Source organism: Crocodylus porosus, unplaced genomic scaffold, assembly GCF_001723895.1.
Source record: "Crocodylus porosus isolate Cpor-Errol unplaced genomic scaffold, CroPor_comp1, whole genome shotgun sequence".
Classification (NCBI taxonomy): Eukaryota; Metazoa; Chordata; order Crocodylia; family Crocodylidae; genus Crocodylus; species Crocodylus porosus.
Window position 1 is genome coordinate 57,528,176 of NW_017728949.1, and position 23,496 is coordinate 57,551,671.

The following is a 23,496-nucleotide window of genomic DNA, read 5'->3' on the forward strand; positions in this document are numbered from 1 at the left end:
AGGTTGGATGTGTATCTAGCTGGGGTAACGTAGGCCCAGCACTCTTTCCTGCTTATGCAGGGGGTCGGACTCGATGATCCATTGAGGTCCCTTCCGACCCTAGCATCTATGAATCTATGAATCCTGAAGCGCTTAACAGATTTCATAAAATTATATGTATAGAGATTACTTCACCCAGCACCTATATGAAGCCACCTCTGGACTATACAATATAGCAGTTGTTTTCCATGTTTCTGAATACAAAAGTTTAAACTGTCACACTGGGAACACTGGGCAAATTCTTGATAGATGGAACGTGGCTTGTAACTACCAATCATTCATCTAGAAGGATTTCAGAATAGCAGAAATAATACTTGTAATTTTTACCATATTCTAATGATTGCACGCTGATTTGTTTTGCGGTTTATAGTAGTTTGGCAAATGTATAAGCAATGAAATTGGTCATATATTGAATCGGCTATTAGATAATAGCACCAAAAAGGCCCGCTGAAGTAAGCGATCTATACAGACGCTGCAGGCCTGGGTCGAGCTAACACACTGCCTCTTCTGGTAAAGTGCAGGGTTTGTTGAGTTTTTTTTCCCCACGTCTGTCAGCAGCTAAAATGCCTTGTATTTTAGTGAGCTTCTCTGAACCACTCTTTTAAGAAGGGGGGGGGGGAGTGCTGTTATGCCTGGTTTAGAGATGAGAAACATGTAAAAGCAGACAAAGTGACCTGTCTAGGATCTCTCAAAGTCTGTAACTGAGCAGGCAACTGTGCTCTTCCAAGTCCTAGGCTAGTACTCTAACCATTGAACAGTCCTTCCTCTTTAGCCCTATTAAATATTCCCAAGGCCAGGCATAGTGGAGAAACATCTCCTTACCAGTCCCCAGTTGTGCATCCCCTCAGGCTTCCTTCTTGCTCTATTGTTTCTGAGGCTAGGATGCTGTCCCACATACCTCAGTTTACTTTACCTGTAGGGAGCACCGTTCTAACACTGCTTGTTCACACATCATTTATTAATTTCCACAGTGAGACCAAGAGAGCTCCATCAGCCACCTCCTAACAGGGCACATCTACACAAGATGTTTACTGTGGAGCTGACTCAGCTCCACAGTACAGCATCAGGGTCTACACATGCAGTGCTATTAGGCTGGAGTAAACTAATTCACTCCACTGTAGGATAGTACTGTCTAAAGCAAGTCGCTGCTCCGCCACAATGCACGTGTTGATGCTGACATGGCTGACTGGGGCACGGGGATGCAGCCTGCTGGTTAGCCCCACACTGGAGCACCCTCGTGTCCCAGCCAGCCCCTCTGCAGGAGGTTGAGCTGGGTTGGAGCAGCCCCAGGCTGACAGGATGACTCCCCTGCCAGCTGGGGCTGCTCCACTGCAGCTCAGTATGCTGCAGTCCCAGCTGCGTGTGTAAACGCTGTGCCCAGGAGCTCTGCTCTGCCGGAATTTATTGCACTGAATTTATTTCGCATAAATAAATTCTGGTCCCATAGACCATAAATAAATGGTCTGGGCCCATAGACCTTTGCAGATAAAATGGTTGTCCCTAGGTAAGAATTAAACTTTTCATTGCAGAGCAGAAAACAGTGCCAGGCTGAACATGTAGCACAGTCAAAGCTGTTGAATATCCAGAAGTCCTGCATGCTTTTAGGTCCGTCTCTTCAGTAACCTGCCAACTTGCCAATAGCAGCCACTAGCTCAGAATCACCTTTGTGGTGCCGTAAAAAAATTTATGGCAGCACAAAGCCAAAACAAATAGATGTCCATACCCTTTGTCATGTCATAACGTGGTTGTGACAAAAGGTAGTAGCAGTTTGTTCCACTTTATTGCAGTGGACACCTTGTTTGCTTTATGGCAGGTGAAAGAGAGCATCATGGAGCTGCCCGTACTCTCCAGCTGCCCTGGGCAGGCACTTTCAGGCTTGAGGGGCCAAGCCCTGCATGCTCTGGAAATTCCTGTGCAGGATCAGGCCCTTCAAGCCTGTGGAGCGCTGGCCCAGCTTTCACCATTTCCAGGGAGATCCCTGCAGGATCTCCAAGGAAATGTCTCTGGAATTGGGAAATGCATCACCCATGGTACCTCAAGGTCAACTGGTGGACAACAGGTGATCTGTGCTTTGTCCAGTGAAGCAGAACAGCCCCTGCACAGCTGTTCTGCTTCATGGGAACCGCATGTTTTTCTAGCCAGTGATTCTCAGCCAGGGTGCTATGGCACGCTGGGGTGCCTTGAGATCCTTTCAAGGATGCCTTGGGGTGCTACACAGTGTTAGCACTGTCAGGTGTGTAAACATTATTTCAAGAGGGGACTCCAGAGACTTCAAATAGGAATCCACAGTGTCAAAAACATCCTGGCCAGCAGTGGGCTTGCTGAGTTCTTTGCAACCAAAGAATTGCTCTATTATTTTACTGTAATAAAAAACCATGAAAATGAAAATTTGGCATTTTCTGAGGGATGCCTTGAGTCTAACAAAGTTGAGAACTACTGCACTAGCTTGAAGCAATAGACTAATGTTTTAAAGAGATGTAGTTGAATATTTTACTGTATTACAGTCTTTTATCATAATGAATAATTCAGTAGCTTCATAAAAAAAAAAATTTGAATTCAAAAGTGTTTCTGAGTCTATCCCAGTCATGCAGTTAGTCCAGTAAAAGATGCAGTTAGTCAACCACCTAATTCTGTGCCTCTCGCATAAAATGTTTCCATGACGTTTTAAGATTATGACAACAAACTCCCTTTGATAACTCCATCAGGAATCAGAAGGGCAAAGGTTAAATGCCATGTCACCCCAGAGCTTCAGTTGTCTTTTATATCTTTTTCAGTGTTTGAAGAGTCCTTACTGAAACTGAAACAGATGGAGACAGAGCCCGGCCCACTGCCAGCTTCCCCGTCCAACATAAACATCAATGTCAGCAAGCAGGTACTTGGGTTACTTTCCTCCTCCCAGATTTACTGGGCTTGTTGTGACTATTCTGAGAACTTTCTTCCTGGTTTTTGTTCCACTTGCAAGCTATTCGAAAACACAAGCAAATCAATTGAAACACTGGGTTTTATAGAATATTCTGCAGGAGGGAAGAATTCATGCTGGGAAAGAGCTGAAGGATAACATCTGAAAGGTATTTAGGTGCACGCAGGCATCTATCCGGTGGGATTTTCAGAAGTACTAAACTCACACAGAGTCTAGGGTACATCAGAACTGAAATCAGCCTTTAATGCCCTGTGCAGCCAGACTGGTACACAAAATATACCGGCTTCCTGCAGTGTTGAAGCTGTACTGAAGTATGACTGATCCTTTTGTCTTGCTGAAAGGTAAGTTTGGGCTTATGCGCCTTCCTGATTAGGCATTTGTTGGGCTGCGACTGTGCAACTTGTGCTCACATTCACAAGCACTTAGTCCAGCAGAACAATTTGTGGATTCAAGTGCCCACCTTTCCTTCCCAGTGGGCTGCAGTGTGGGTGCTACAGGAGACTGCCTCTACTAGACCATCAGGACTGTGGGTGAATCTTTAGCGAAGATTTCGTTGTTTATTTCTTTTAAAGGAGACCTTGATTCACTCAGGATTTGACCAATTCGGAGGAGAGATGCTGCAGAGGGGCAGAGCATTCACCTAAGCAGTAGTATTTAAAAACAAGCAAATCATGTGGAATGAAGCGTGACATGTCCATCTGGCCTCTTATCCTTGGCCTGACGGGGCCGAGTCCTCTTTCGGGATTCCCTAGAAATTCAGTTTTATGTTCCCTCCAGATGCGACTGCAAAGCGCTCTCCCCAAATGCTACAACTGCCAGCTGCGAGTTGTTTGTTTGCACAGGAAGGAGGCAGCCTACCGCCACTGCACCTTGGAATGACCCCAGTATTTGCATTAGCCCCCGAGTGAGCTACGGTTTCCTTTGCTTCCCTGTGGAACCTAATGGGACTTCTTGTTTTCATTAAGTTGGGTCAGATCCTGGGACAGGTTGGCATTGCTCCTCATTCTGCCAAAAGGCTGTAGTTCATAGATGTTCTTAGTTACTGGATTTTTTTATTCTGGTCACCTTTAAGGGCTGTTGTCTCGGATGCCTTGCGTACCTTTCTGTTTGGTGATTGTATTACGAAGATTATGAAGCCCCTAAGAGGATTAGTCCGTAGCCTGTAGGACTTGCTGTGCCTCAGAATAAACAAAGGCAAATGAATTCAGTTTCTTTCAGAATATCTGGGCCTGTTTGACTCCCTTCTAGCTTTAAACAAAGAGAGAAACAGTTCTGGAGCTTAAATCCAGAGAGACTAGAATGAAACTGTTCACACTACTGCATGGTGACTCAGGTGGTGCAAGCACACTGAGACTCTCTTAATGAGGTGTTCTAGCAATCAGATCCCCACACAGTACAGCCATGATTATCCAGATGTCACGGAAGACATGCAGTAACTGCAAATCGGGGGCTGTCGACACTCCAAAGTATTTGCAGTGTGATTAGTAGATATTTGGTGGTGTGTCCCTGTTGCATAGCAGAGATGTCTGGAATTGCTGAGACCTGCACAGTAACATGACTGTACGGCCATGTGCTTCGTTTTGCAAATGAAGACTGCCGATGACCTTCTAAAATTAATTATAATGAGGGCTGAGGTATGCACTCGCTGTGTTCCTCTGGTGTGAAAGGAGGAATGTCTGAATAAAGATTTTTCAGCACTGCCAATTCTTAGCAAGATTTATCTGGAAAACGTTGGTTATTTAAAAAAAAAAGTTAGAAATTACTGTATTTACTTTAATCCAAGATGAGTTTGAATTTAAGGTGACCCCCCAATAATTAGATTCAATACGTGGAAAACGATAAACAGGTTAAGATTTTCTGTATACAATTTAATTAGTGGAGGGTGGTCTTAAATTTGTCCCCCCTACTACTGTGATTGGGAAAGCAGTAGCGAAGGGTGAGGGGCCAGGTCCCTGTCCCTTGTTCCCCTGCCCCCATACTTCCCCCTGCTGCTCACCCCCCATACTTGTGCCTGCCGCCACTCCCTGCCCCCTCCGACGTCCTTGCAACCTGCTCTTCCCCGCCCTTGCAATCAGTGCCTGTGGGATGCGGAATTGTAGAAGCAGGAGACCAAGAAACTTGGCAAACTGTTGTAGTGCCAAGCGAACAGCTCAGTAGCTCCCTGCTTCTGGAAACCAATGTGTGCCTTGTGCCAAGTCAAGGTAAAGTAATTTCCAGGTGACCCGAACAGACATCAGTATAACATTCAGATTGGTTCTGTCAAATGCAAGACTTGAACTTTTGATCTGCGAAGTGCAGAGCTTACCTGTCAGCTTCATCTTGGAGCTGTTCTGCATTTACATGCACTTTTGATTATTTTTTAGGGAAATACCTGCTGATCTATCTGACCCCTTTAGACAGGGGAAAATCATTCTGGAATAAGAATAAGCATGAATGGCTTGATTCTTCATCGGTGGTCACTGGTGCACCATAGCAGCTCGCTGCCAAATTTTGTTGGAATGGAAGCATGAGACTTTGTTAGTCCCAAGCTTTTGACTAGCGCAGTGGCTGAATTTGAGGGACATGACAAAGAGGAGCAATTAGCTTTTAAATGCAGGCATTCCATTTCCATCAGCATCCTGAATGTGGTGAACAATGAAAGCTAACCCTGGCGCCGGAGGGTGAGCCTGTCTTTCCTTTTGTTTTCTGCAGTCTGTTGGGTTCTTAAAACTAACCAAAACAATAGAAAAGCCACCCAAAAACACGGGTATCCCAATGATATGTTGTGGCGGGGGAGAGGGGCTTTCAAAGCATGGAGGATAGACATCTGCCCAGCTACCAGTTAGTCAGTGGGAATTGAGCATCTACCTCTCACTTTGTGCCTTAAGCTTTCTACTTCTGCCTCAAGCTCTTTGGCTGTATTTGTATGGTTTTATGAAGTGAAGTGATGAGATGCATTAAAAATATTGTATAGAACAGATTCCCGATTAATGAAAAAGCTAAGGGTCCCTGTTTGTTCATTCTGTAGGAGCAATGAGAACTGCAGCAGACCTGGGATATAGGCAAGCCTGCAGTGTTAGATCTCTGTCAGCCACCCAAATTAATGTCGTGTAAATTAGATATATTGAGGGCTTACCACGTGCAGAATACTTCTGTTCCTGACCATATGGTGCTGTTTTCTTTCTCTGTTTCTGTTTCCCATAAAATAGAAATGGCAAAGAGAAGCATGTACTCATCTGAATAGAAATGTTTTCTTGGCATTTAAATACCATCTTGTCATTGATAATTTTTAAAAATTTCCCAAACAGTGCTGGGAACCCAGACACATGCTTCTGCTTGAGTTAGAAGGTAAAATTACTGATAAGGAAAGGGTGAAACTACCCAGATGAGGTGCCTTGTCTAACCTCAACAAACTGCAGGAAATTTAAACCACAAAATAGTGATAAATAATGAGCATATATTTTTAGTTAGAATCAGTTGCTCGTTGTAATGCTGGAAGAATGAATTGCAGAAAATGCATGTAGAGGTTGTCCTTTTTGCTTTATACAGTGTCTAGCAAAAAAATTATGAGTAAACACGTTGCATATTATGGTAACACAGATGATACAACCTATTAGCAGTGGTTTTTACTCTCCAAACTGCTGCATCATTTCATATATGAGTGAATTTCCCACCTTAGAAACATCTGCTGGCTATAGTTAATGGCAACATGAATTTGTTTTCATGAATGTTATACTTCCAAAGGTCTTTTCAAAGCTTCTACCAGCTTTGTGCCTCATTGATCGAGGCCAGAGCTTTCAGATTTGTTCCCCTAGAGCTGGGTTTCTAAATATGTAATTAGACTCCTAAACAGGTGGCTTTATTGCAAAAGGATTCTTGTGGCTGGCAGCTGCCAGTGAAAGTCTTTCTTTGTCCTTTTATATATAGGAGGGGTTGGCAACTTTCAGCCACAGGCTGTTTCTGGTTAGCAGTCAGGGCTTTGGTGGCAGGGAGCTTTATCCATGCCACAGCTGGGCTCTTTGCTCATGCTGTAGTGTCTGGACAGCGGGCAGAGAATGGGTGTGTCAAGGGGAATGTGACAAAGCATCACCCGCAGGATGGTGACGTGGCACGGCTCAGTGTTCACCCACACAAAACGTGGGAGGTAGCTGGTGGATCTGCCACAGCAGGCTTGTTAATGCAGTGTGAGGGTCCCTGCTGTCCATGTCATTCATACTGAATCTTTGCCTCGCATTTACATTTACGAATGCCTCCCCCTGCACCTGCACTGTGGGTTCAAGCTCTTGCTAAGAAACCCTTTGCTAGTTCATAAACAAGCTCCAAAACAAAGATGGGAATCAATTCTGTTCCCCCAAATGTGTCATCCTTATTCTTCCCTCTTTCATCCCCCATCAGAGCTGTTTCTCTGGGGTTGATGTTAATGAGCTTCAGCCAAAGCCAGGCTAGCTCTTTCTAATAAAAGATTTTCCCTTTGTAGGAGGAGGTGGTAAAACTGACAGATAAATGCCTGAACAATGCAATTGAGAGCCCAGCAATGACACCGGTGTGGCATCCTGCAGACTTAAAGAGCAACATCCTGAAAGCCCAGGCCGAGGCAGTGCACAAGGTAAAGCTTGTCTGAGAAGGGTTGTGCAGTTCCTACCTGTTTCCCTTCAGATTGGCTACAAAGGACACGATCAGCAAGGCTCAAAGCACAGCCCTTGAGTGACTCGGTGCTGGAGGCATTGCCCTGCAGGTGTACTCTTTGGATATAAAGGAATAAATATGGGGCAGGCAGGTGGTCCCCTTGCCCTCTTCCTTGCTCCAACTTCTTCCCCTTGCAGCCCCTTCCCCACTTCCTTACCATCAGACTCTGCTTTTCCTGAGCACTTGGAAGCGAGGAGCAGATTTGGAAACACCGATGTTGAAATGCACATACCTGTGGGAACGTGCATAAAGTACACATAGACTAGTTCATCCACCCCCTGCAGCCAGAGGTTCTTAGTGACACTAAAGCAGAAGCATATGGCACCTCTGCCTGCCTGGGCATTGGGGCTGCCCTTCAGCACGTCCCCATTTTTCCTTTAACAAAGCTGTGAATAAGCTTGGTGCTCACACGTGCCAGCTGGTTATTAAGGAATGTCCATTGTTGATTTGGGGACAAGACACGGGTGGTTTTACATCTGCCCTGAGCTTTCTGCACTGACCAGATATTCCTGCTGCAGGAAGCATGCAGCACATGGGAAGGACAGCTCTGTTCTCTCCATGAACTGCAAAACTGAGACAAAAATGGAAATAGGCAAAGCTATCATGTTCATTTACTTTCAGGTTATAAGAGATGACAGCATGTTGGGGAAGAAGAGCTCAAGTATTCAGGATGCTGCTGCCAGGTACGGAGTAGAACCAGATAACAAGAGATGATTGTCTGAGCACGGGACTGGGAACTTGAAGCTCTGCAATTTTGATCCCAGTATTGACTCTGACTGTGGTTGAGAGCCAGTCAGCTAACTTCTTCTCTGGTGTAACAAAGACAGTTCATTTCCTTTTCTGCTAAATGAGGAGCTTGTTAGGTTTTACGGGTGTGTGTAAGGCATTACAAAGATGAAAATCACTGGATACTGTGATTGCTATGCATTGTTGTTTATGAGATACTTCAGATGCATAGATCTGAGCCTTGTCCTTGTTCTATCAGTGTACAGTGAGGTGAATTAGGGGAGCTCAGCAGTGGTGCTGGTGGGTGGTTTCCTCCTCCCTGAGCCCATTCCCTTGCTGGCAGATCATTTCTGGGGGCATCAGGCAGGGATTAGTTAAAATCCCTCAGTGGGAGCGACAGACAAAGACTGTAGTGAGAATTCGTACCTGTTCCTTTGTAGAGGAGCAGGGAGAGCACAGAGCCGCTTGCCAGCCACCAGCCCACTATTTCAGGTGTCGGAAGAAGTGCTGAAAGCAATCTCTGCCTCCGAGGTAGATGTTCCAGAGATTGTTCCTGGGAAATGGCAATAGCTCAGAGATTAGCCTGAGAGGTTAAACAGCCTTGGGGAGATGGGAAGCAGCTGTGGGCTAGCAGGAAGAACAGTCAGACAATACTTCCTGGCCAAGGAGAACATCCAGGCTTATTTCCTCTGCTGATCAACTTTAACATGCTTGCTAGGAGCAGGCCGGCTGCCTGCCAGCAACTGGCAGCAGACTTGGATGGGCAGGGACATGCAAATGCTATTTTCTTGACAGTGTTTTCTGACCTGTGCAAATGTCCATTAAAATAAAGCATTTAAAATCAAACCGCTTGACCAACAAAGTGTAGGTCAGGCATTTACCCAACAAGCATAGAAGTAAAAGTAAAAGTACCAGTTGAGGCTTTCTGGACTGATGAGAATGGGTTATTTGGAACACAGACTTCCAACCCCATGAATCAAGACAGCAGCATTTCCTGAACCTGAGCAGGATAGGAATTAGTCCCAGTCTTGGGCAACAGCCTTACAGTTGTGCTGCATGGCCTTGAAATCATTGACCTTTCTGCCTCAGTGCTGCCATCTGTAAGGTGGGGATAATTAATACTGACCTCCCATTGCAAAGCACCGGAAGGACTTTGGGTGAAAAGTACAAAGTAAGATTATGAATAGGTTTGTTTAACGGTCTTTCTCGGCACTCCAGCATTGCAGCCAGTCTCGTATGTATATGTTGTAATCTCCCGTGCCTCTTCCCTGGATGTCGCGGGTGAGGATGCCTCTCGAGCCTTGCCGTGGCTTCTCAGGGCAGCTGTTACGATTGCCAAGCAACTTTGGGGTGGTTCCCAGGGGGCCTCACCTGCTGTGTCTTTGGCTAGTTTAAATGAATTGGGTGCCCACCAGGTCCCCTCTCTGTGACCACTGGTGTGGTTCAATTCCTCTGGACCGGTGGGGGACTTCACTTCCAGCCCCCCCGGCTGTTCTTCCTCCAGGTCTTTTATGGTGGCCCCAGATGTCTGGCCCACCAGTCGCCCCCGGCAGGCACACATAAAGTGAGCCCAGGATGACGTGGGAGCCGTCCCCAGCTTCTTCCGGTTTGTCTGTTTTTTTCCTCCTCTTTCTTCGCCTGTGGTGGCTCCGCCCACTGCGGTTTCATTTCGCCATGTCTGGCTCCTGGTGCAGCGTTGCTCCGCCTCCCGGCTCCAGCGGGTAAGTCAGTTTCCCACTGTGCATCATCACAGCCCTCCTCGTAGCCCGAGAAGCTTCACTCCCATCTTGCAGATGAGGTGCTTGGACCCAGAATGAGGGTTTCACATTCCCTTGTAAATGTGGCACCAAAACCCAAGTTCCCCATCTAGGGCTTAAACTGTGGCTGTGACCCTTCAGCATTAAGTTAGTCCTCAAATGCCTCAAGAGGATCATCTGCGCTACATGGGGCTGGTTTAACACTCCAGCCCCAGTGAAATGCAGAAGGTGAGTGGTGCAAGTTACAAAAAGCTGCTTTTCTTACAGAAGTGCTGGCAGTTTTTTTCCTGATTTAGATGGGTCTGCAGCCAGCTCTCAAATAAGGGTGCAAGTAAGAGCAGCATTAGGTCAATAGTACATCTGCCGTGCTGTCTTTTTTCTAAATGACTGTATTGGGAGGCAGAGGTACATTCGTACACGAGCAGTCGCTCTAGTTGCATCCCCACGTCTCCAGGGGATGCAGAGCGTTAATGAGGACTCTCAGTAATTGGGAACACTGTTTCATGAGCTCTTGACCTTCATGATCAAGTTCCCTTGTGCACAGACTAAATACTTTAATTACATGTGTGTTTGTGCTGGGAGTTATATATCTACATAGTTCCTCATTGACTTAATTTCTATTTAGGATCAAGAGATTAAGGGGTTTTGGATGACTGATTTGCCATAACACCATTATTTATCAAGGATTTTTCCACCTCCTGTTAAAGAATAACAGGTTTTTATTCTCATGTGAAGAGGCAGTAGGCTGAAGTGTGGAATCAGCAGAGCCATGCTTCAAAAAAGCTTGAACACAAAAATCAGGACATTTCAATAAGGAACAAAGCTAATCTATCTTCTTCCTTGGTCTTGTGATTTAAATCAGTTTTTCTGCATCCTCCCCTGTTAGAACACATGAGTTGCCAGGCATTTGTCATCCCTCTAGCCCATCTCCAGCAGTGACCAGCACCATATGCTTAGGAGGAGGATGTAAGATCTGAGGTAATCAGCCTCCCATGAGTATACAGTCCTAGAAATGGGCTCAAACCCTGAAGCACGTGGTTTTATCTTTACTGTGGAATTTATTAGCATTATTGCAACTCTAGATATTCTTGGTATCCATAGAAGACAGAACAAGGAGCAGTGGGTTCATGTTGCAGCAGGGGAAGTTTAGGTTGGATATTAGGAAACAATTTCTCATTAGGAGGGTGGTGAAGCACTGGAACAGGTTGCCCAGAGGTGGTGCAGTCTCCATCCTTGGAGGTTTTAAGACCTGGTTAGACAAAGTCTTGGCTGGGATGATCTAGTTGCGGACAGTCCTGCTTGGAGCAGGGAGCTGGACTAGATGTGAACTCTTGAGGTCCCTTCAGCCTTCATTGTCTGTGACTCTATATAAGTGTTGAATCCCTTGTTGACTTCCAAGTCTTTTGCCTTGGAGCATCCTGTGAAAGTCAGCTCCACAGCTGCCGTGTATGCTGTATGGAAATGTTCATCCCTTTAGCATTTTGGAATTTGCCATCGTTCAGTTTTGCTGAATGTCTTGTACTTGTGAGACAGCGAATTAAAGCTCCAGATCTCCCCATGCTGCCATGCCATCCCTCTTCACTTTACTTTGTATCATCTTTTGTCTCCCATTCCTTTTGGTCTCTCCTTGTAGGAGTATTTCCAGGCCCGCGATGGCTCGGGTTGCCCCTCTTTGAGAATTTTGAAACACAGGGGCAGCACTGCACATGTAGTTTCAGAGGAGGCCATGCAGTTTCATATAAAATTAATATAGTTCTTGTTATACATCAATCCATTCCTCGTGCGTTATAACAGCTGGCTTCCTTCCTTCCCACTGCAGGTGCCCAGTAAATTAATCACATGGATGCCCACTTCTGAGTTGGGACAATTAATTAGAACCTCATCTGGGTCTGAGCACATCCGTTTTATTTATTTTTCCTTATAATACACATCATTTTGCCTTTATCAACCTTGCATTTCTTTTGCCTGAGCATTGCCTTAATTCCATTAGGGCCCCCCAGCCTTCTTGAGATTGGTTACCCATTGAATTTGTGGTATTTGTAAATTTGGTACCTGCTAATCAGTAAATTAAACAATATCAGACCAGACTGAGGGCTTGTCTGTGTGTGCGCGCGCATGCAAGCACATATGTATGGGATCAGTTTAACGAAAGGTGACGTGTTGAACTGCCTATGTATTGACGCGTTGGTTTAAATTCAGCCCAAGTTAAACCATTGTGAACTAGGATTAAGCCAGGGTAAGGGTCCTGCTCTCCACCTGCACCTGTTAATAAAGGTTAGGCTCCTGCCTTTAGATGAGGTGCTAGCGTAGACCAGGCCCTGCACAGGCATACATTGGAGGGCTAAAGGGAAATCGCTGGATCTCTGAGACTGCCTTGCTTTTCCTGACACATCTAAAACATACGCCTTTTGCAGACAAAATTCTGGTTCTTTGGTGTTCAGATTTGAGATGAGCATTTGAATGGCTCCGGTGAGATGAAGACACATTAGCTGCTTGGGATGCCTGCAGCACCACTGTGCTGTGGAAACAGCAATGGAGAGCACTAGCTGGCCATGGCAGGTGCTGAGATGTGCACGGTTCACTTGGCAATTGCTCCAGCATCTAACACCTTCACAAGCATTCATCTCTTCCCTGCCCCGTATTGATTTGTTGGGTTTCTAGGCTAAGCCTTCATGAAAGCAGCACTGTTTATTTCACACGGTCTGGGCAGAATGGAGATGAGTGTGGTTTTTTTTTTTCCTTCTTTCAGCAATCTGTTAAATGAGGATAAAGCTGCCCCTGTCCCCGAGGAGCCCCTGACTTCAGCTAATCTGGCTCCAGCAGAGGAGACTACAGTTGTAAAGGTACACGCCATTCAGCTGCACGGTTCTTGCTTCACACCCTGAATTACTGGCTGCACCAGCTGAGCATGAAATGATCTGTTGGTTTGCAAATAGTAGAGCTTACAGCAGCGTGTTTGGAGTACATACCTGTACCAAATGGTGCTTTTTGGTGTAAAAAGATGTTGTGTAAGCAACCCTTCTGGGCTAGGGCTGTGTACCCAGCACTCTTTTTCCCCTGTGCCGCACATTTTTCTAAACCGGCTGGCCAGCTCCCTCACCTGCTGCATCCCGGTGTCTTGGCATCAACAAAGGACAGATTGTGCATATGAAATGTTACCGCTGAATGAACTTGGGCAGCTCCCAATGAAGTCAGTAGGGCTTAGTCCTAAAGTTCAGGTTGCTTTTCCCAAGATTTCATACCCTTCCCTCCAGTAAGCACAAACAGCAAAGATTGATGTTCATCAGCGTAGGAGCATGGGGTTTTTAATGGGTGTTTTTCCAAACTACCAAATGGCAGTGACATAGGGCTTCTAGGATTTCAGCAGACAGAGTGGTTCCAGGTCTGACTCTGGACCACCAAAATCATGCCCCTTTGTTTAGCTGCTTCACCTTTACACCTGTTTTACGCTGCTGAGTCCGGTGAATAGGATAACCCTTTCCCCCGAGTTTGGATCCTGAATCCATTGACTCCACTCCCTCCCCTTCCTGCTCTGTGCACACGGATGCAGCAGTGAGTTCCAAGTAGTGCAGTGCCCAGGATGGTGAGGTGACAGGAGGGCAGGAAGGCTTTTTATCAAACTGAGATGAGACTATACATGTCTGCTTGCAAGGTTCAGAACCCCCAGACCTGCCATCTAGGAACGTCCCTGTAATTCAGGAAGCTACTGGAATCCTCCACAAATCCTTCTGGCAACTATTGGGAATTTAATTATTAACTGATTTATTTTCAGAGCTCTCCGGAGGACCAGGATGCTTTGCCAACATCACTGACAGAGAATCTCATTGACTTCACCGAAGCTGTACCTCGGGTAACTATGTTTCATAACCAGGCTCATTCCACCCCACAGATTTGATTGGACTGTTTCAAAAGCCGAGCACAGATGTACTCATGTCCCTTCGCCTGGCAGCTGTCTGCATGCTGTGTGTCTGATGGCAGCGTGGTCTGCTGCTGCTCCGAGTGCTCGTGCAGGCGCACCGCAGCTCTGAGACAGAGGCAGAGCGCTGTGAATTGATCTCAAGGATCAGCTTAGTTTGTGCCTGTGCAGCAGCTGCCCTGCTGTGTTTGCAAGCCCACGAATGCTTTCACAGGGTCTTGCACCCAAAGTTTCACTTGTGGCAGCGCACGCTGGGATTTCCATCCCTCACAGGCTGAGGGGGAAGGACCTGCAAGCCAGTTATGTAATCGTGCTACCTACACGGCAAAAACCTCGGTGGACTGAATTGGCTGGTGGGAGGGCAGCTACGTGCTGATGACGCGCTGTCATCTGGTGGGCGCTGCTAACCATATAGTAACCACACAGCGCACAGACGTGGAGCCCGTTTATAGTCTCTCAGCTGCAGCTGGTTACCAGCTTGTTCAAAGTCATTGTGTGGACAGGCCCTCCCTGATGGTGGCACAGTGCTGGTAGCAAGAAAGGTACTTGGTGTCACGTCGTTTTGAGGCAAGGCATGTAACTAAAGCCATGTCGTGTCCTTCAGAAACCTCACTGCTGCGTGCGCTTTCCTTTTGGCAGGTATCTTCCCAGCCCACGATTACACCGAGGTGGATAGTGCCGGTGAGTTACTGGCTTATTTATGGGATATTTCCAATGAGTTCAGATTTCATAGTAAAAAGGAGCCCGAGTGAAATCTGCAGGCCTATTTGAATGAGTGCAGATAGGGCTTTGGGTCTGCAAGTTGTGTAGTCGTATGCTGTTGGGATCTGGGCAATAAACAAAGAAAATGCTCTCTCTCCATGTCCTTGTCCAGCCCTGAGCAAAGGGAGTCAAACATCACAGGGGACAGTGTAAACAGTATATGCTCGTGGCCTTGATCTAACAGTGCACAGATCTGGGATTATTTCTATTTAAATGGATCGATGACGTTTTCACAGCGTTTGTATTGCAGTTGTTTTCTATAAAGTTTATGTAAGGACTTTCACTCGGCGAAGCCCCCTGCAACTCTAGGGCCTGTTGAATAGGCGCTGTTGACAGATGTGCTTGGTCCCTTGTGGCCATGCTCTCGACCCCAGTTCTCTGTTTATGTCTCCCCATTTCAGAGTGGACTGGTTCCCAATGGGCCTTTAGGGAATGATGTTGCCTTAACTCTCAAGGCAGTGAAAGGCAGCACTGAGGCATTGTCCTCGTCATCTGGATCCCCTCCATCCCAGCGGTCAGCTGAAGCTCTTGTGAGGTAAGGGCTCCTTGTGTGTAGCGGGGCGGGAAAGGAGGACAAAACGTGTTCTGGTCACATTTTAGCTTGCCTTGTAATGACTCCATCCTTCCCTGGATGCAACGTGTTTTACTTCTTGTTCTAAATTGGACTCTAGAGTCGCTCTGCTGCTAAACAGTTGTTTCATCCCATAGTTGTATCTTAGTTAAGAGTTTATACATCAGTGGATGAGGCAATGAGTAAAGCTGTATAAAAACATAACACTGGTAAAAACAACTTGTTTTTCTGAACAAAAGATTTCATCAGGCAAAGACAGCAGAAATGAGTAATGTGAATGCAGCTGGAGGGGTCAGGGGTGAATCTGCCACCTGCATAACCTCCGTAATGCCTGCCAGCTGACAAAGCAATCTGATCGGCTACGTGTACAATAGGAAAGGAAAGGGAAGTTGTGAATCTCTGCAAAGCACCCTGATATCCTACTGGGGCAACATAAAACCATCCAGCCAGGTGACAAGCACTGCCAGGCTCCAAGAACTTGAAGATCAGCAGATATGAGCCTCTGCGTAAGTACTGAGTATTGTTTCTTGTGAATTAAATTACTTCAGAGGGAGCTTTGAGGTTTTAACACCCCCAGGAGCCTCTTTAAGTCAGCTGCTATACTGCTATTACCCATTTGTGGACTCAGGACAGGAGGTAGGATAAGGGTTGAGGGAAAGAAATAGCCACGTCCAGATGAGTTGCAGGCTTATAAGAGCAAAATGGTCCCCAGACTATCTCGGTCTTACTTCATTCTTCTGAAGTCTTCAGGTGACGTAACATCCATAACTATCATTGCCCAAAATGTAGAACTTGGGCACCCACTAATGTACTCAGAGACATTGCCAAAAAATAGCTTTAAAGCTTGGCTTGCAGATCTTACGATGGCAGCACTGAAATTCTTGGGCTGGTCATATAAAGAGGACGTCCGCTCTCCTCCTCAAAGGGAAACACTGCAGTGGGAAACGGTCTGGGAAAGAGCCTCGCAATCTGTCTGAAGAGCTGGTGCGGATTTCAGACTGTCAGAACTGCTGCGCAAACGAGGCCTGCAAAACGCCACACCCGTAACACTGGGTGTTCGGTGATCAGGTCTAGATCCTCGACATAACTGTCTCAATCTGGGATCAATCTGGGGCCGCTACCAGACTGTCGGGGTCTGGCAGGCCGGGACAAACGCTCTTCTGCACAACCCTGGCCAGGTGGGGAGTGTAAGCACGTGGCAGAGCATGGAAGCCACAGGGCTCTGGATTGTCATCACTGCAGTCCCAACTCTGGGCTTCAGCACAGTGAGTTTTTTCCTCCTTTGTTCCTTGCTTTCACTACTCATGCTCTACCAGTCTCCTGGCTGGCAATGGTGCTGCTGATACAGGAGGGAGAGTCCATCCCACGCCTTTCCCCGTATGTGATGCAAGGGGAACGCAGCCACTGGAAGCAGAACTGGGCTGCATCTTGAGCATTTGGAAGCCATAGTAATGTTGTTCACTTCTCCTTGAAAGAGACTCTTTGCCTTGTGCCCCGTTCTCAGTAGTAAAGCTAAGTTGCTAATATATAGTCCTGCTCAAAATCATATCCTGTGGTACACGCACCTAGTGTGCAGGTGGCTGCATCTTGCAAGCATCGGCCCTTGTTGGCATGTGTTGGCATCCCAGAGGTTTCATGGAGGCTGAACTGCTGGCTTGTTCACCGAGGTGGCTACTTCAGGTCTGAATGGGAAATGCTAGCAAGGTCTTGTGAAGAAAGGTTGTGCTCCTGCTGCTCTTGGACCTGTCCGTGTACCAGCATATAGAGAATTGTATTCACGTTTGGTGATAAAGTAGTGTTTTAAAATGCTGCCCTTCCTATGCAGACAGCATTGGAGAAGGTAAACTATCCTAGTCCTGGAAGTTATTGAAAGCTAGGACACCCTGCTGCCTTGGTGCTAGTCCTTCGTACGCTCCCACCACAGGCAAGTCCTTCCTTCCCAGCAGTCGCAGGCCCTTACTCATCCAAGCAGGCCTCTGTTTCTCTTAGTCCTTAGGGCACTGCTAAATCTTTGCCCCATCGGTAGCACCTTGCACATCTCAGTCAACCTGGATATTTACAGGCCTTGCTTTCTTCTTCTTTTCAGCCCCGTCGCAGAGGATCCTGCAGTTAGGCCAAAATGTTTACTCACCACTGAACTCTGAGCAGAAGGAGATTCACCGCTGAGAACTGCGACTTCCTGCATTCTCTGAGGAGCCCTATGACAGGACCGACCGGGGACGAAGCTCTAGCTGAATGGTGGCCACACGTGACCAGCTGCTTTGCCAAGAACCTCAAGGGGAAACTTTCAGTTTGTTGCAGTTCAGCTGGACTGATGCTATAAACTAGGAGGTAAAGCTCCACAAAAGCATGAGCTTCTCTCTTGGGAGAAAGGAAATAGGCACACTGGAACTAGTTCTGGGCCTGAATAACAAAATCTAGCAGAGATTCTGTTCACATTAGGCTTAGTCTAATTAACTTTTGCTGCTTTGTAGACGTAAATGGAAATTGTTTTCTGTGATACCAGCCTGTAGCTTTATGAGAAGCTGTGGCCTAAAGCTTCATTATGGGACAGCGGGAGGAATAGAAGGACTCATAGAACCACCTGGTGGCCATTCTGTTAACTGGGGCTGAAAGTAATAATGGCAGTTTTCTGCAGCCAGGGCCAATCTTTTGTGTAATGATCCTGTTTTTCTCGAGTCAACACTGACAAACCTTCTTGGCCTTAATCCACTTCATCACCGTTGCACTTTCTCTTTGGTCCCTGGAAAGAACCAAAAATCCAGTGTCTCAGTGATCCTTTTCCTCACTGACTAACTGGATTCAAGCTGCTTTTTTTAACCTAGGAAAAGGAGAATTAACTTGCCCAGAAGCCTGGTGTTACTAGTGTCACAGGGAGGCCCCACATGTTATCTAAGACACCATAATGTCCCATACAACTTGCAAAACACATTAGATATATTTTGGGGCGTAGACCTGCATTCAGGTTTGGATGGCTGAGAACGAAAGGCGTGAGCACGAGGGCTGCTCTGGAGCCCTTCTCTTTGTTGTAAGTAAAGGACTGGATTTCTGTTGCTGTTTCTGGGGCGGTTTCCACTGGTTGTGTTTTATGAATGCTCGACTGGCTGGCTTGTGGCACAAGTATCTGCACGGTCTGGTTATTAACGTCTCCTTGAACCCTGTTCCAACCCCCCTGTGCCCCTGTGGGAGGAGGAGAGAGTGGAAAGAGAACAAGTCACTTTGGGGCAGTTTTTTTTTTCACTCAGAGTAGATGAAGGCAGTTGATAAAAGGACGGCCTGCTGCTAAGTGCTCGCCTGCCCAGGCTAGTGGTGAAAGCTTTGGCTGTATGTACTTGTAGTATTAGATGCAACAGGCCAATTGAAAGAAGCTGCTGGAGCTCCAAGTGGCAGAGTCCGCTGTTGAAACCACAGAGATGAGCACTCAAATACAACGGAAATGGGTGCTAAAGAAAATACGAAGGCATGTCAGTTGGAGTCCCACAGGACCCCAAGGGTGAGGTGAATTCCATGCCCTCTGTTATCAGTGCTGTCTCCTAACAGGAAGCCCTGGTGGAAGTGAGTGGGAATCGTGTCTTTCCAGCAGGGGAGCAGGTTTCTGTCCTTGGGACTTGTGCTACAGGCTGGTGTCTGCACACTGCTGTATTGTATGAATGTTATTCACAGACAGAAAATGTACATGGGAACACTTTTAAAGAAGGAAAGTTCTCACTCGCGCTGTCTTGCTCCTCCTTACATGCTGTGCATGCGTCTGAACAGAGGGAGAAAACGCTGGACCAGATCAGTGTGGTGTGTGTGAATAGCTGTGTCCCCATTGGCCTTCCCCGGCATGTGAAAAGTGTCATGGATGCTGCTGCTGTAATGCTTCCATCTGCCTGCTGCCATACGAGTGTTGAGAAAGGACTTGGTCATTGTGCACCGCTCCATGCCACTCCCAGTGCCCCACCTGGCCTGGTGTAGAGACGAGTAGGAAACCTGAGCGACGGTGAGGACCAAGGCCCAGAAGCCACCCTGGACAGACAGCGCTTCCCAGACACTGCTGCAGGAGCTGGGGACTCCAGGTCCTTCCTCCACTCCTTCCCACCCTTTGCATTGTAGGAAATACCGAGAAGCCATGTGCTTGCTGGTTCCAGCGCAGCCCCTCCAGGGACAGGTGCTCTTCTGAGCTGGCTCTGCTAACCACCAGTTTGATTGTGGCCCCTGTGACCTGCAGTCAAGCTTGGGCTTCTCTGGCTTCTCTCTACCTTGAGAAGCCTTGCTGCAGATTAGGCAGGACTGTTTCCTGGCTTGTGCATCAGAAGCCTTTGTCTGGAGCAGGGCAGGTGTCAGTCTCATCAGTGGACAGAACTGGCAGCTTTGGGTTTTTTCATTCAAACAAGTTTTGTTCACTGAGTCTTTGCCCTGGGCTCAGGAGCCCTTTGAATTGTGCATGAGACAGGGCCCCTTACATAAATGCCTCCTTTCCCATTGTCAGTATGTGGTGGGCAAAGTGTGTAGGTCCCTAAAGTCGAATGGCTAAGGGACTAGAGTCCGGATTTACCAGCGGGATGTTTACAGGCCTTGAAAAATTCCATAATTAGCAACTTTCAGGTGCCCAGCATAGAAATGCCGGATGAAATCCTGCCTCACCAAAGTCAGTGGCACAACACCAAGAGGTGTCAAGCGGGCAAGCGATTATTTACCCCGCGGTGTCAGGAAGTGCTTTGAATTCGCACCTGCCCAGTGGCAAGTCGGGAACCTACAATTTCTAGTCCCTAGGACATTGTGGCCTGGCTCTGTAGGTAAGGCGGATGCGACGCTGCATCACTCAAATGTTTGTTATAAAACGGTAAGTGTAAGCACAGTCACCTGACAAGTTTGTAGGTCCCTACAGTGAAGTTGCCACGTGACCTGTATGTTACCTGAACAGTGTTAATATGAAATGCTGAAACTGCAGCACCTCTAAGGTATGAATTACTGCCTTTCTTGCACACGGCATGGAGCTCCTTTCCACTTCCTCGCATTAATGGGCTGTGGGAGACTGAAGTCAGTAACTGGCAGGAACGTTAAGAAACTTCCCTTGCCAAGGGGGGAGAAAGGCAGTCGGTGCCTACTTCACTTGTGTTTCTCTAGATCAAGTCTGCTGTCGGGGACACTGACCTCTCTGCCAAACAGTGACAAGCTCCAAGAAAATACTGCTTTTAAGACTGGGAAATTGGTGACTCCCGGCACACCAGATGTAGCACTTCGTAGGAGCCAGGGCTGAGAACCCAAGAATTTAGACTCCATTTCGATTACACAGCCATCAACCGGGTTTCTATTGGACTCCGTTCCAGGTTTTATTAATTACATGTTATATATTGTCCATGCCCTTTACATCATCAGGGGTTAGTAAAAAAAAAAAAAAAATACAAACAGAACTAAAGCCCTGCTCTTTTATCATTTGTAATAAAAATGTCACCACTAAACTCCTTGCAGAGGGTAGCTGGACCCTGGAACAGGCCCTGATCACAGGAATGGAACTAGATCACTCGTTTGTACCAGTTGGATTAACCACGTGGAGATGATGAGTCTTACGGCTCTAGTGTTGCTCTCAGCCAGGTAGTCTGGGAACAGCAGCTTGAAAAACCTACACTTCGTAGAAGGTAAATGGAGACATCATGTAGTGATGCCATCGCCGTGTATTTGTGGTCGGTGCTGCTGCCTGCTGGGAATATCTGACCTGGAATATACTGGCTGTTAGGGCCTCTCTAAAGCTGGAACTAAAGGATGCCCTTTAGCTGTCAGCACTAGTCAGGGGCTTAACACAGGGTGAGGTTGCGTACGCTTAATTTGAGCAGTGGGCACTACAGCGTGTTTGTTGAAGCCAAACGTCCCTGTGCTGGGATGCCATTATAGAGAGTTTTCTGAACACCCAGCTCCAGCGAGTAGAGCCCTTACTGCTCCCGAAAGGACATCCGGTGAGAGTCCGGGTTAAGTGTTGGTTTTTTTCCACAGACTTCTGTCCAGTCTGTTGTCTTCCTTCCCAAATAGTCTTCTCCTGCTACCCTGCTAATGCGGTCCTGCCTCTTGCCGGAAATGCTGTAGTGAGACCACCCTTCCCCTTTGCAGCAGTGGGCGGTTGTTTCCAAGTTGAGCCCATGTGCTGCAGTGGAGGTCATTGGGTAGTAACTGTGCCCCTTGGCACTTGAATCTCAGCTGTCAAACGCCTGGCCATGCAGTGAGGGATGGTGTTAATCAGGTCGGGATCAGTCCATTAGTATTAGAAATTCTGTGTATCCACAGCTTTTCACTAACAGTGGGGTTATTGTAACTTTGCAGAATATCTTTAATGTCCAGTTAGTCATGGAGGCATAACCCATGGTAATCCGCCACGACGGAGATACAGGCTACTCAAGAAAACTGGTCGGTTGTTATTTAGAAAATGTTTTCACTGTAAACCTGCCAGCTGAGGACTTGAAAAGCAGGAAAATACATTCTGAATTGTTGTGTTACTGTCTTTTAGGCTCTGGGAGTTGATTTCTGGTCCACAGTAGTTCTCTTTTCTTCCTGAATTTTAAGGCTCTAAAGAAAATTGTAGACTCAATTATTGGAACGCGTGTAGGTGGAATCCACTGCTTTTATAAACAAAGTAGGTTTTTATGATGAGAGAATTTCAGACAGTTTGACAGGCCTCTCTTCCGGACTGAGACTCAGGCTCCGGCACTCGGCATTAACGGCAGCCTCAGCTGCACTTGCTGGGGGTGGGGAACCGGGTATCCTTCCGTGTACGCAGGAGGTAAAGGGAGGCCTCTACCCCGGCATTCCCATCCATGTTACATTGTGGCCTGAGCACCGCACTTCTCGTTCTCTCCTCCGTACATGCGATTCCACTGAAACTGGACAAACTTATTTTAAAGTACACAAGGTTTTTGGGTTTTGTTTTTTTAGCTAGACCTTTTTGTCGGAAGCCACGTTAATGACCATGTTTTTATCTTTTCTACGTCAGACTTGGCAGTAGCTCCCAATGTGTAATTTATTGTTTTTTTAATAAAGTGCACCCTCCTGCTTCACGGCCGTAGCAATGTATGTACTGTTTTAGGCACCGCACTGCACTGAAATTTGTACTGTCTGTACATGGGGGAAAACTATGATTTTTAGTCCACTCAGAATTCATGGATTGTTTATATTTTAGCTCTTAAATACACTGTATCTGTGCAAAACAGTCTCTTGGGATCTCTGTTCTTTGAGTGCCACTTCTACAAAATTGTGCAGCCATAAAAAATACCTTTGGCGGGGAGGTTAGTCAAGGGCTGGTTTAGGAAATGGCATCAAACACTGTTCCAGGGAAATCCAAGCCGAAGGGCCTCTTGCAGGTCAGCAAACTCCCCTTGTCAAAGAACCTGAGTCCTGTATCGGAGCCCGTTAGCCCCAGCCCGGACCGTCAGTCTGTACACAAATTAGGGTTTGCTGGGAGCTTCAAGACAGTTGCTTGAAGTACTTGGCTTAATAAGAGAATTTTATCTCTTCTTCACTAGCAGGTTGTGACTGAGCCACATCAAAGACTTCTCTGAGCTCTAGTGACCTCAGCTAAAATGAAATGAAACATGCGCTTAACTCGCATTACACGCTGTATTTCCAAAAGTGCTTGGCTTGATTTTACAGTGGGAGTTATTGGAGGCTGAACACTTCTGAAAATCAAATTAGATGCCCCAGTGAAAGCTTGACCTCTTTGTCCTTAAAATCAGAGCAAGATGGGAGTGTGCAAGTGTGCATGGGTGACTCTCATTACCACGTCAGCATTTTCTCAGCCATTACTTACCTTCTAAGGTCCAGAGAAAGGTTTGAGACTTTCAGCCCCCGATGTGTACTGTCAGTAACGCTGACTGCTTAATGTCCCAAGTTCCCAAATGTTGGTGCTGTGCACATCCTTCACTCTTTCCCTTTAAAACTTATAGATGTTCAAGCTGAACATCAAGTGAGTAAGACTCCTATTTCAGCTGAAAACCAGAGTAAAAAGCAGTTTGGCTTGCTCATCTTGGAGTTTAAAAAGAGGTGTGCCAGGATGATTAAACTTGCCTCACCCATGAGGAGGATGGTCATGGTCAGGCCATTTATTTCCGTTCCTGCTTCAAAGAGAAGATGGCAGAACTGAGATCCTCTGGGGCTCTGTTTCATGTACAGT

At 46.8% G+C, this 23,496-nt stretch overlaps 1 protein-coding gene across 1 annotated transcript in view; it reads left to right on the forward strand.

Annotated features, from left to right (window-relative positions):
- Positions 1-22,537, forward strand: part of LOC109322727 (band 4.1-like protein 5) — a 25,364-nt gene extending 2,827 nt beyond the window's left edge. The window contains exons 3-10 of the mRNA XM_019553874.1: positions 2,814-2,911; positions 7,416-7,544; positions 8,246-8,307; positions 12,857-12,950; positions 13,880-13,957; positions 14,663-14,704; positions 15,187-15,320; positions 17,443-22,537. Of these exons, the coding sequence (XP_019409419.1) occupies positions 2,814-2,911; positions 7,416-7,544; positions 8,246-8,307; positions 12,857-12,950; positions 13,880-13,957; positions 14,663-14,704; positions 15,187-15,320; positions 17,443-17,500 (695 nt within the window). The 3' untranslated portion in view covers positions 17,501-22,537. The remainder of the gene's footprint in view (positions 1-2,813; positions 2,912-7,415; positions 7,545-8,245; positions 8,308-12,856; positions 12,951-13,879; positions 13,958-14,662; positions 14,705-15,186; positions 15,321-17,442) is intronic.
- Positions 22,538-23,496: the final 959 nt, after the last annotated feature.